This window comes from Bactrocera latifrons, unplaced genomic scaffold, assembly GCF_001853355.1.
Source record: "Bactrocera latifrons isolate USDA-ARS-PBARC rearing strain unplaced genomic scaffold, ASM185335v1 scaffold_80, whole genome shotgun sequence".
NCBI classification, from domain to species: Eukaryota; Metazoa; Arthropoda; class Insecta; order Diptera; family Tephritidae; genus Bactrocera; species Bactrocera latifrons.
The window spans coordinates 1,256,968-1,270,437 of record NW_017537490.1 but is presented as its reverse complement, the minus strand read 5'-3'; the positions used below and the strand labels follow the sequence as shown (position 1 = coordinate 1,270,437).

General features: G+C 39.3%; 3 protein-coding genes across 3 annotated transcripts in view; 1 reads left to right on the top strand and 2 right to left on the bottom strand.

Moving 5' to 3' along the window:
* Positions 1-69: 69 nt before the first annotated feature.
* On the bottom strand, positions 70-5,116 carry LOC108976859 (sphingomyelin phosphodiesterase 4). Its single transcript, XM_018946236.1, has 11 exons — positions 4,901-5,116; positions 4,509-4,808; positions 3,902-4,444; positions 3,423-3,691; positions 3,158-3,359; positions 2,964-3,067; positions 2,591-2,897; positions 2,409-2,525; positions 740-862; positions 557-665; positions 70-385 (listed from the first exon to the last, which is right to left on the bottom strand). The coding sequence occupies exons 1-11, from the start codon at positions 4,925-4,927 to the stop codon at positions 192-194; spliced, it is 2,295 nt and encodes a 764-aa protein (XP_018801781.1). The 5' UTR covers positions 4,928-5,116; the 3' UTR covers positions 70-191.
* A 482-nt stretch (positions 5,117-5,598) lies between these two features.
* Positions 5,599-6,817, top strand: LOC108976862 (putative inner dynein arm light chain, axonemal). The gene is made up of 4 exons (XM_018946238.1): positions 5,599-5,834; positions 5,897-6,019; positions 6,157-6,289; positions 6,355-6,817. The coding sequence occupies exons 1-4, from the start codon at positions 5,724-5,726 to the stop codon at positions 6,732-6,734; spliced, it is 747 nt and encodes a 248-aa protein (XP_018801783.1). The 5' UTR covers positions 5,599-5,723; the 3' UTR covers positions 6,735-6,817.
* LOC108976858 (intron-binding protein aquarius) overlaps positions 6,800-13,470 on the bottom strand; it is a 31,027-nt gene continuing 24,356 nt past the window's right edge. The window contains exons 5-11 of the mRNA XM_018946235.1: positions 11,030-11,855; positions 10,755-10,963; positions 10,228-10,688; positions 8,614-9,657; positions 8,381-8,552; positions 7,451-7,819; positions 6,800-7,386 (exon numbers count right to left, since the gene is read on the bottom strand). Coding sequence (XP_018801780.1) covers positions 6,883-7,386; positions 7,451-7,819; positions 8,381-8,552; positions 8,614-9,657; positions 10,228-10,688; positions 10,755-10,963; positions 11,030-11,855 — 3,585 coding nt within the window. The 3' untranslated portion in view covers positions 6,800-6,882. The remainder of the gene's footprint in view (positions 7,387-7,450; positions 7,820-8,380; positions 8,553-8,613; positions 9,658-10,227; positions 10,689-10,754; positions 10,964-11,029; positions 11,856-13,470) is intronic.

Below are 13,470 nucleotides of genomic sequence, written 5' to 3'. Positions count from 1 at the left end.
ATTCAGTATATATATATATATATATATGTGTATATATAGTGTATAATATTCTTTGCACTCAATTTAGATTTTAAACACACATACATATATAAAATATTAAGAAATCTCAAATATAACGGAGCATGAGGATATTAAGGACAATAATTATTTAGCTAAATATACATATGATATATATCTATGTATATATGTAATTACACAAACAATGCTAGTATAGTGATATATATAGAAAATAGTAATATAAAAATAAACAGTCCGAAAATGGGCGCACGCCATAATGAGTAACCGATCAGCATGGCAAATGTGATGAGCCCAAGCACTTGGTATGAGGCCAATGGCCGCAGGCATATGCGGGCGGGTAGACGTTCCTCACACAATTCACTGACACCTTAAAATGTTGCAATTTTAATAAGTGAATAATTTTAGTTATATTAGTAATTTGTTTAATGTATTAAAAAAATATATATACTATATACACAAATATCGGTAAGTAAATAGAAAAAATATAATATTTATGCTACAAAATTAAATTTGGTAAAGCAAAAAATGTGTTTATTACCTCTTGATTTGTCAAACCACTGCTGCGTCATGGGCGGATACAGAAGTTGTCGCGCTATTTTGCCCACAAAGTCTGCGCGACACCAAAGTGCATGAATTTCGTTGCCAAACTGTAGGCAAATGGAGTATATTTTAAAATTAATTTTATTGTGTTCAAAGGCAATTACTTGTCTTTCATACACACCATTTCATTTAAGCGACAGGAAATTCTGTGCAGAAAGCGTACTAGGAATTTAACTTCATAATCCTTTATAGGCACTGTGGCGGGATCGATTGTCGCTGATAAATTCGCTAAATTGTTTTGCATCTGTAAAATATTAACTTATTAAATCAAATATGTTTCAAAAAAAAAAAAAAAAAGTGTTTAAATTGAAAATTTGGTAGACTTGGTTGAGAAACAGTTTGTGCATAAATAAATACCATAAAAGGTAAAAAAAATATATATATTTTTAAAACAAAACAAAAAGCAACCAAAAAATTTTGGCGGCACCGAAACTATAACATGAACACCGTTATTTTGTTGCTGTTATGGTAAAGGGTACCTGATCACAATTAGGATGGTAGGGATTAGATAAGTTGTCATCCATGTCATCCAACATTAGGCCCAGGAAACTCGACGGGTCGGATCAAAAGAAAGGCTTGCAAAGGGGTGGTAGTGTCGTGAGGGGACTCATTGCTGGACATATGCGCAAGGGTTACTCTCACTTCTCGCGGCAACTCGAGCTCTTCGGGCAATGGGGGCTGCGAACACCCCCAGCAGGAACAGGTGTTCGTTGGGAGATATCAAGAAGCAACCTGTCGTAGTCCGAAGTGCAGTGTTCCGACAAGTTTGGAGCTTTCTCGTCTGCGTATCACTGCATCCAGGCGACCATATTGATGCAGCATAGTAAAGGACCGGTCGGCCGATTGCCCTATATGTTGCCAACTAAGTTTCTTTGTCTTTTACCCTTGCGCTGCCGGTTAGCGACTTGAGAATTTTGTTGCGGCTCTGTACTTTGGCAATAATCGCGGTCGTATGAGGAGTGAAGGARCACAAGCTGTCGAAAATCACACCTAAAATTTTTGGGTTATTGCCAGTCGGAATCTTAACGCCATCGACTGCAATATTAAGTTCAAGTCTGTACTCCTTCGTCCAGTTTATGAATATGGTCGCTTTTGATTTAGTTAGGGAGTGTGTTAAGCTGTCTCTTATACACATCTAGATGTGTATAAGAGACAGCCTTCGTCCTTGAATTTGATCGGTCAGTTGTCCATTCTCACGACAGCCGTTCCTACGTAACCGGTACTGGCCCGAATTTTGTATCCGGGCAAGGACTGTCAATTCGGCAGATTTATGTCGCTACAACAACAACATACATTAAACATGTATCCGAAGAAAAACTTCAAGGTATCTAACAAACCCGTGATGTTAATAGGCCGTCTCATTGTTGTTGTAGCCGCATATAATATTCCAGAAATCATTTTAAGCGTTTTGTCAAGCCGATTAAGAAGTCAAAAATCTATGGAAGCTTTTTTTTATAGATAAAGAAATAAAAAAGTGTAAGGCTGGATTCGGGTACTTTCGGTACCGACAGGATATAATTGCAATTTGTTATTGTTTTTTTTTTTTTTCAAAAATAGTTTTTGACAATGCTGTCGAGATAACAATCTCTAGTTCGATTAAACTTCGGATCCGTTATTGTTAAATAAACCGTATTAATGTGTGTAAGAGCAGTCACGTACTCAACTCACCCGACGAAGCGCGCCCATTAGCGACAAAATTCATGCGAAAAAACTACACTTTTTCCATATTCTAATACCCGAGCTTCACTTTTTCCAAGTCTTAGGAATTCAAATCAATATTATGCACTCACCTGTATTGGTGAAATTTTTGATATATCCAAATAATCACTACTATCGTATGCAGAAATRTTTAATTGCGGACTGCTGCGGTCGTATATTTGTTCCAATGTAATATCCGGCAAACGTACCTACATATAAACATTATTATTGAAATACAATAACTTTATATATTAAGTAAGTGTAAGCAACTTACATCGAACATATTGGACAATGAGCGTACAGCTAAATCGAGTACATCAGGTATTTTGGCAATTTCTTGTAATTTCAACTCTGCCGGTGAGACATCAGCAAATATGCTGGCAAACATTTTACGCAAAAAGCTATGCGCTTTGCGTTGCTCCACAATATCGCGTCGTATACTGTCGATTTCTTGCAGCACATATAAACGTGAAATGCATACAGTTTTGATCACTTGCTCTATCTCGCATTTAACTGCTGGACCAAAGAGTGGTGTGTAGCTTTCCTCATGGAAAATGCCATCCCATTCGTTTTTGCCTTGTCTGGAAGAAATTAAAAGCTATGTTAATTCACATATATTATTATGCTAAATGTAAGAGCAATGATACCTGGCGTAAACTGAATGCTTTCTTGGTGAATCCGTGCCGAGTTGACATATATATGCTTGCTCTGCTTTGCAAAGCATTGCCGGCAGGTTAGGCTGACTGAAAACCTACAATTAGATTTCGAATATTATTTGGCACATATTACAAAATGCTGTTGTTATCACTTTTGAATATTTGAATACCCTGCTCTAACGCACCTTAACCAAACGATGCAGCATAATAACATTTCTAAATGTTGTGAAATCTAGGCGCTCGAAACGTGGCAATATGTAAACAAAAATTTGCGTATATATGACCAAATTCTCCGCTATGAATGTGCTAAAGCGCTGGCTTACTGCTACTTCATTGCCACTAGGACCCGACGCCACACTGTTGCCAGCATTAACACCACTACCACCACTGTCAACAATTACCAAAGTTAAACAAATGTCACATGTCACACCCAAATAGATTTTCGCTTACTAATAGCCTGCACTTGGGGCATCAAACAGATATCGCCAAGGTTGTATGTAGCTAAGCCATAACTCCAGCACCACTGATAACGAACTATCCAGTGGCCAGCGTCCTATAATGCTTTTAAGAAATGGGTAAATGCGTGTTTTCATCATTGGATTGGCCAGTTTACGTAACATCATCATTGGTGTATGATCCAAGTGCGTCGAATTCGCAAATGTATGCACTTGCTTAACCAATATACGCACAACGCGTATAAATTCGCTGCTTGGTAAGTCCTATAATGTATTTAAAAAAAAAAAAACAAATATTTGAAATATTTTCAACATTTTTACAATGATACTTACGAAAAAAAAAAACAGTGTATTTGAAACAATTTTACAATCTTATATTAAGATAGAGTCGTCATGTTGTCATAACGATAATGTATTTAAAAAAAAAAAAACAAATATTTGAAATATTTTCAACATTTTTACAATGATACTTACGCGTGCCTCATCGATGTCATAACGCAGCCATGTATCTATGAAGAAATGCAGCACGGATTCAGTGCGCCAGCAATGTGTACGCGGCGACTCACAATTTCGTGCGGCCTGCACAGCCGCTGCAGCCGCCGCTGACGTAGAYGGACTGTCTGCCTGAAACAAACTGGTGTTTGATGGTATTTTCAAATATTTTGGSGAGCGTTGCGGCTGCAGCGGTTGCACCGGCTGCAGTGGTTGTGGCGCCTTAACCGACGTACAAATATTTGTCGGAAAAACGATTGCATCTGGATTACCCGGCAAAAGAGTGCAGAGATATTCAGCTGTTAAGAAGAAGTATACCGTTTTCATGCGCTCATTATGCACTTGTAATGCAGCTGGATACAATTTATGCAGTGGAAATGTCGCGTGTATAACATAGTGAAGCATATAATAATCGAATGCGTTCAGTAGAAGTGATGTGACTTGTCGACGGAATGGATCAATGTTTACTAAGTCGGCATAGAAAAGTGAATATTGGCCAGATTGTATCATCTCGCTTACTTTGTGCTACAATCGATATGAATGTTATAAAAATCGATGCTATTTAATAATATAAACATTATTAACTCACCGGTAGCAAATCCAAATTGAATTCAAATTTTATAGCCTCATTTAGTAGGCGATAGCACAGCCGTAACATTGGACCCATGGGTGAGAAGAACTCATGCAGTATATCGAAGCACATTGGCGAATTTTCCTTGGTGGTCGCACGTAAGCCCCAACCAAGACCGCCACTACCTATACCAAATACTGATTGTACTATTGTCGGGAACACATCCTGTAGTTCACGTAGACTGCAACGCTCGAACAGCTGCGTCAATTCTACACAACGGTCCGGTATGGGATAACTCATCAGCTCCATTATTCGATTCTATGTCACACGTACAGATGGTCAATGCATACAAATAATTTGAGGTTATTTTCCAACTTAATTGATATTATTTWTATGCAATTAGTACTTACACCAAGATTCTCGTTATAAAAGGCCATTATTTTCTGCTTGCCTTTTGCAGTATGTTAAATGGTAGAATATTTTTCTTCAACTCAGTTTGTTTACTACTAAAACGGCGGTAAGTTTGTCACTACAAGAGTTTCTGCGGCAGCCGGCTGCATACCCACTGTGCTACCAGATGTATAAACAAAACAATGATGTAATTTCTTTGTAAAAGGATTTTAGTTACAGAAATTTTAAAGCTATTTGCAAATGGTGAATTAAAATTTAAAACTTTAATACAATAGCATGTGACAGGATTTCTTTAAAAACATAGAAATGTGTGCTACTATAAATTTAAATGAAATTTGATAAAAAATAAAATATAACTTAAGTAGTTTCCACATAGTTTTGATGTTAAGAAGTTATTTGCTAAATATATTTAATAGTCGCCGCATATTTTATTATATTTTCACTTTTTTTCTAGTTCTGCAATTTTAGTAATTCACCCATTTAGCGAATTCCATTGCATGTATATGCATATGTATCTAAATACACCACAGGGTGTCAATATTACTTTGCAAGGGAATGCACGGTTGCATACAACTCTTGCATAGCGAAGCACAAAACAACAAAAAAGTGGGTTAAAGTGTTTTTAAATTACTTGACTCTTCTATTTCCGGTTGCTATAAACAAAATAACAACACATATAATAACAGTCAGCCGTTGGGAAGGCAGGCAAATCGAGAAAATAGAAAATTTATAAAACTATTGGGAAATTATTGTTTTTTTTATTTTTATACGTATACATAAATAATATTATTGTTATTGTAATAAAATCACAGACGTGATASCATGGAGGAAGTGGATGTAACAACAGTCGATCAATACCAGACGCTGGTGCGCTACAATAATCCAGTTTTGGTGGTAAAACATCCTGACAAAAAGGGTGTACCAACAGAAATTGTAAGTCCAGCATGTTAGATTTTTAACGCAAGCTGAATTTAATATTTAATTGATATATTTAGGAGCTGAAGCGACCACTAACAGCCGGTGCTTTGCTCGACACTAAACGGGAAACCGAGGAGATATTGAATTCGATTTTGCCACCGCGCTGTTGGGAAGAGGATGGACAATTGTGGCAGCAAACAGTAAGTACATGAGGTGAAAAATTACCAAATAAGTGAAACTAAGCTTTTCGCTGAAAAAGCGTAATGTTAAATAAAGCAWAGAAATCTATAAAAATGTTGCCGCCAACTTGTACCTAAATTTATGTTTCTTCCAAAAGGTTTCAAGCACACCAGCTACACGACAAGATGTGATCAATCTGCAAGAGATGCTCGACACACGTCTTCAACAAACGCAGGCTCGTGAGACTGGAATATGCCCCATACGTAGAGAATTATATACACAGTGTTTTGGTAGGCAAAATATACTATACATGTACGTGGTGTTAAATACTAATGTTTAAATATCTGCTTTCTAGATGAAATAATACGTCAGGTCACCATCAATTGTTCCGAGCGTGGTTTACTGTTACTRCGCATACGCGACGAAATCACCATGTCAATGGAGGCATATGAAACGCTATACTGCAGTTCGGTGGCTTTTGGTATGCGTAAGGCATTGCAGGCGCACGAAGAAAAGGAAATGTTGCGTGATCGTGTCAAAACATTGGAAATGGAAAAAGAAACGCTCGAAGATATTATAAACGATATGAAAATTAAACAAGAGCAAGCAGAGCGACGTAATGCGGAATTGCGCGCGTCCGAAGAGAAGAAATACGCAGAAGAGGTGGCATTCCTCAAGAAGACCAATACACAGCTCAAGGCGCAACTGGAGGGCATTACAGCGCCAAAGAAGTGAAATATATATAYAAGTGTTGTCAAGGACTTTAGTGCAATTTTTTATATTTTTTGTGTAATAAAATGTTTATATTTCTATATTAATTGATGAATCTTTTGTTATTTTGATGACATTTTAAACTCTGATAATATTTTAGTGAATATGCAAATCACTCAGCATTCGTTGGCGCCTCAGCCGCATCAGTTTCATCAGGCGTCACAAGTTCCTCTATCTCGGTGGTTGCTGCCGGCGCTGTTGTCTCAGMAGGTATTTTCTGCTCCTGCTCCACCACATCCTCCRTGTTGATTTCATTAACAATYGGTGTGGGTGTGAATTTAGCAGCAGCTTTWGCTGGCTTTTTTATTTCGTTAGTTGGACGCTTAGCAGGCGGCTCTTCTGCTTCTCCGGCGGCTTCTTCTGTCTCAGGTGTTGCCGACACGTCGTCTTCACTCTCCTGCGGTAAGTTTGCGTACATTTGCAAGTCACCTTGCGCTGGTAGTTTCTCCTTTATCTCTTCCATGCGTTTCATATACATTTCGTATACATACTCGGCCATTTGTGACATATTGCTTACTTCGCACATGTTTGGTGCATCRACTTTGTCGTTGGTTAAACGCTGTGCGGGATAGGTTTCTTCTGGTAGTAATTGCAACCGCTGTGGACGTTGTGTRAGCTGCATTGAAARCATAAATGTTAATTCGAAACCACATTTTATATGGAAACATCGATGGACTTACCAATTTAAATGTTTGTTGCAATTCAAAGCAGTTCTTAAACAATGCTACACGTCCGAAAATATACAAGCCGAGACGCGCACGACTCATAGCCACAACTAAACGACGTACATCGCGTAAATGACCCACCGCTTTTGTGCGCACCAACGAAATGAGTATGTAATCGTTCTGTTGACCCTGATACTTATCCACAGTGGTGACTTTGTATGGCCAACCGATGAGTGGATTATTGCCACAACGCACATTAATTACATCGCGTATCAAATGCTTTTGTCCATTGTAGGTGGTCAATATAGATATCTTCTCGGCGGGGTAGCCCAATAGACGCATGTACATATAAACGGCTACTATGTACTCAGCCTCAGCGAGATTCTGTTGATTAAAAGTTAGGTTATGTAAAGAGTGGAAAGAATATTTTGCGAAGTGGAATGTATATGAGCTTTGAGCAAGGATAATGAGCGGAAGCAGTGGCAAGACAATGCGTGAACTTAAGGAAAGCAATGAAATCATGAGATGAAAAGGTGGGTTAGGGTAAAAAATTAAAATATTTTTTACCGAAATTGGGTATACTATATGTATAAGCATAATGAGAGGTATCTGACAAAAGATAAGCTATGATTTGCGTGTTTGGGGAATTTAGCAGACTTCAGATCAAATTATAGATGAAAATAAGTTTGATATAGTTAGATATTGAATGTAAATGTATATAGATTAGAGCGGGTTGATTCATAGTGAGCGAAAAAAATGGAAAAATCGCATATTTTGGATACATTCTACGGATCATTCTGATGAACTTTGGCTAAGAGAATATAGGATTAAAACAGATCTCGAGCCAGCGATTTTTATGGCAAAGTTTATTTTAGGAATTACAATTACATATATTCGACCCGCTCTAATATTCATAACCTATATACATATATCATCAAAACTTACTTGATAAAAGAACGGATTCGGTTCTGTTTCGCCCACACCYTTGAAATCATCCACGTTGATGAGCTGATAGTCGTGTACAAAGCCAGCATTTGCATTGCGGTATTCGGTACGCTCTAAGATATGCGAAAGATCGTCTAATCTCTTGTAGCGCCACTTATACAAGGAGCATATGCTAAAATTAAAACAAACAAAAAAATAAAAAAAGAACCAAGAAATAGCAGGTTCTCATATACCTTGATCTGGCACGTCCTTGGCCATCCAAATCGACCGTGGGTACGCCCAAACGCACCAARCGCGTAAATAAGCTTTGCTCCATATTCGAGTACTTTTGGAATGCCATATTTTTAATGACCGGCGGCARCTGATGATGRTCACCGATCATAATCCAACGTTTCAAACGATTATAACCATCGAGCGGATCTTGTAACAGCAGCGGTATAAATGTTTCAATTTCCAAAATTTGCGCTGCCTCCTCCATCAGTATGTTGTCATAGCGAAAGCCCAAATTAACTAGTTCTTTACGSTTCAACGCAGCGTGTGTACAAGTCATGGCTATGATTTTTGCTTCTTTCACAAGTAAATATTTGGAGCGATCCAAACCGGTGCGCAACAGTTCGAATGCGCGAAATTCCTCCAGCTCTGCGAAAATATGCGTTATATAACGGAAACAGGATTTGGCAATTTCCATATATTCATCGTATGTTTCGCCTTTAAAAAGCGGTTGTGGCGCATCGGCGAAGAAACGTGTRAAAGGAAATTCTTTCTCGAAGACTGCACGCCATGCCGCCGTCTCTGCTGCAACGGAAACGGCTGTGGCTTGTGTAAGAAATTTTTCCCAACGCGCCACCACATTGTAGAGATAAAAGTARCCGGCTGTTTCGCAAGTGTACGCATTGTCGCCGAGCACATTGAGCGATTCYTGCAGCTTTTGTACTTTCTTAAGCAATTCCAAGCGCTGTGTCAACACGTAGTTGACGCGTCCATAACGACTGAAATCTTTCTCCGTTTCCAGTGCCTCTTCGCCGTGACCCAGACGTAGTAAATGCCGTTCGTCAATGTCTAAAGCCATAATTTTTTCGAAGAGTTGATTAAGCGCCTGATTGGAGTGTGTTACGATTAAAGTGCGTTGATTGGGATGATTGTGGTAGATATTGGATATGATTTGCACTGCCACATCAGTTTTGCCTGTACCTGGTGGGCCCACCACCAACGTTAGACCGGGTTGCATGCCAGCGCGTATGGCCTCCAATTGGGTAGGGGTGAAACGTACCGAATTTCTGAAAGGTAGTTGACAATTAATCGGTGAGACAAAAGATATGCAACATTAATCAACAACTTTTTGGATTTCATTTTTAAAATGAAAAAATCCGCCCAAAATAACATTTTAACATTAACATTTTCAATTATGGAAAGAATTAGATCGTCGACATAATAGCCATTAAAGGCAGCACCTACGCTGGCTGAGTCATRTCGTCCGAATGGACGAAAACACTCCAGCTCTAAAAGTCTTCGACGCAGTACTCCCCGAGAGAAGSAGCGGAAGAGGAAGACTTTCACTTAATTGGTAAGATGAGGTGGARAAGGATCTGGCTTCGCTTAGAGTCTACAATTGGCGCCAAGCTAAGAAAAGGAAGACTGACTGGCGTGCTGTAGTAAACTCGGTTATATCGCGTAAGCGTTGTCTACGCCAATAAAGAAGAGGAACCGGTTATTGTGGGTTCGCGGCGGTTAAAAATTGTAAGAAACTTCATAATTCGTGTGACGATCAATTCGACTCGAACTAAGAACTCGAACTCTTTCATAAACACCACAATAATATTTTTCGGTAAATGCATGTCTATACTCACTGTTTCGGTTTGTTAGCCACATATGGACCACGACTTTCGTAGACATAAGGCTGCACCACAATGGACTTTTCCAAGGCGGCCTTCATATTTGCATTATCTTCCTTAGCATCATCGTCACCGTTTTGCTCTTCCGGCACATCTTCGAATATCAAACGGAATGGTGGTACGCGTTTTTCCTCCGCCGCCGTACATTTAATCTCATAGCCTGGAAAGCTATTTTGTAGATGATCGAAATTCAAGAAAGTATCATTGAAATCTAAGCTGCGCTCCTGATTCGGCATGTGTGAATAGTGCGCAGCACCCGGATCACCATAGCCGAGCAGTAAGTCATGCAACCATGGCGGCACCACACATTCGGTGTTCATTAAATGGCGTATGGTCTCCAGCACAGCTTTGAAGTTGTTCTCTTTTGGCTTGCGACGCATAATGATGTTAAAGCTCTCGTAGACATCATCGGAACCCTGAAAGAAAATTGAAACGCATTAGTTAGTTAAGAAAAAGTTGCAAACTAAATTTTTTCAGCGTACATCTTGCAAATTGTCCATGTCCAAGCGATATTGATTCGAGTCCAACCAAACGCGGTAGGTGCGTTGCTCGCCGGGCAATTGTGGGCGTGGTTCGGGCCCATCTTCTATCACGCGTCCATTGGTATCCAACATACCCTCCACCTCACAGCCGCGCACATACACCAGACCCACCTGTGGTATGAAGGGCTCGCGTGAATTGTATTTTGTGCCTGGAAATATAACTTTTGTTTAGTCATAACAAAAAAAAAAAAAAAAAGAATCCACATTTTACTCACCGTAAGGCTTAGTCGGCTTCACTGTTATTAAGAAACATACGTCGTGCTTGCGTAAGTTCTCCCACTCATCTTTAATTTCCTTACGTACGGATAAGGTTACCGAAACATCGGCGCGCACGCGTGACGGTTTACGCTCGCCAATGTGCGGCTTTGTCACCTCAACCACAGCGAATGTGGCTATCGGTAGGGCCATACGCGCCCAGCCGCCAAATACGACACCACCATCCTCCGATTGCCACGGCAGCATGCGACTTACAGCATCCTCAATATCCTGTCTTATCTCATAGGTGGATTCCAAGCGGAACAGATTAAAGTTGCGCAACAAGTAATCGTGTAAAGTGAGAAATTGTAAATTCAATTTCGGCAAAGCTAAACAACCATCACCCGAAAAGTATTCGGAAGGCACAACATTTTCATCCCATATTATATCCTCGGTGGGATAGAGTGGCATCTCATTGAGCGCCTCCAGCTGCGAACAGCGACGTTCGTGACGCGTTATCAATAGCTCCTTGAGGAATTCATCGTCGAGCCGATGCCATTGGAAGGGCGGTTCCAGTGCTTCCGGCACCAAATTCAAAAACGAAGCAATTTCTTTGAGCGCTTTTGCATCCAATGCACCAAAATGACGTTGTAGCGCATCGCGCGTGTCTACATTCGCGACATTGGACAAAGCGAACAGTCGCAAATCGGGAAATTTGGCGAATGCAGCACGTTGTAGTGAAGTGATTTTCTTGTAATGTAACTGTGYCATCTGATGATCGGTTAGTGAGTCGCCGGTGACGTCACTGATTTCGAAACGTGTGTAGAATTTCAACATGTCGAGGAGCTGCAATGCAGAGTAGATATGTACATATGAATTGTTGATTAACGAACAATGAAACGACAGGGTGAAACCAAAGTGGGCATACGAGTCCTGCTTACAATGTCCCTATCTCAAGCTGGCTCTGGTAGAGTCATTACATTTCAGGCATGCGGCTCCTAGCAAGCGCTSACGTATATTCACAATCATTCCTGAACTGCTTTATATACATCCTCAAAAGTAGGTGAATGGGTAATGCAACGGCCTTGCTAATGAGGTAGCGGTAGGTATAAAACGCTACCTCGAATCTAAAACTCGTAATTGAGGGCGACAAAGGAACGAAGCGGACCCAGATATCGGTCCAAACGTCGGTGGGAGGCAAGGCTGCTACCACCGGCGGGCAAACCTCACTGCGCTGTTAGCATAAAGGCAAAGTACGTTGTAAGCATCTGGAGTCCTCACAGAATGATACACTGGAGCAGGTATCGACAGTGAAGCCGCAGAGTCTGTTAAAATTCAAAAATATTTATTKTTTCTGGAGTGATACTCTGAATTGAACCACCTTTGAAAACATAACCCCCAAAACATGAAGAAAAAAACTCAAATACACATATATGCAATAATTATTTCCCACGAGAATMAAAAAAAAAAAAAMAMAAAAAAACTAACACACCTGCTATTACGGTAGTCAGGAATGCGAACTCGTGACATCGGCGCACGCAATAATTTGCTTTTATGTAAGTCATATTTTTAATTTATATACTAAATATAGTAGTATATATAAATAAACTAGTGACATAAGGAAGTCACAAACTAAGTGATACGAGGGTGGTTCAATAAGCAACTAAAAACAAGAAAAAACTTTAACTTCGGCTGCACCGAAGCTRATATACCCTTYMCAGGTRTAYTTCTTTTAGTAGCAATGTGACCAGTTTGTATGGAAGCTATATGCTAAAGTAATCCGATCTGAACAATTTTTCCGGAGATTATATTATAATCATAAGCAGTAATYCATGTCAGATTTCGTGAAGATACCACGTTAAATGCGAAAGTTTTCCATACAAGAACTTGATTCYGATCGTTCAGTTTGTATGGCAGCTATATGCTATAGTGAGCCGATTTGAACAATTTCTTCCAATTTTACATTATTTCTATGAACAATAACTCATACAAAATTTCGTGAAGATATACCGTCAAATGMGGAAGTTTCCCATGCAAGCATTTGATTCCGATCATTCAGTTTGTAAGGCAGCTATATCCTATGATTAACCGATCTCAACAATTTCTTCGGAGATTACATTGTTGCATTAGAAAATAATCTGTACCAAATTTCGTGAATATATCTTGTCAAATGTGAAAGTTTCCATACAAGAACTTGATTCCGATCGATCAGTTTGTATGGCAGCTATATGTTATAGTGGTCCGATATCGGCAGTTCCGATAAATGAGCAGCTTCTTGAAGAGAAAATGACGTTTGCAAAATTTCAAAACGATAATTTGAAAACTGAGGGACTAGTTTGTATATATACAGACAGACAGACGGACAGACAGGCACAGTTATATTGACAAAGTATAAGGAAGAGAGAAACATGAAGCATAAGATTTGAAAATAATAATATAAAATTCACAAAGCAGACTGCCA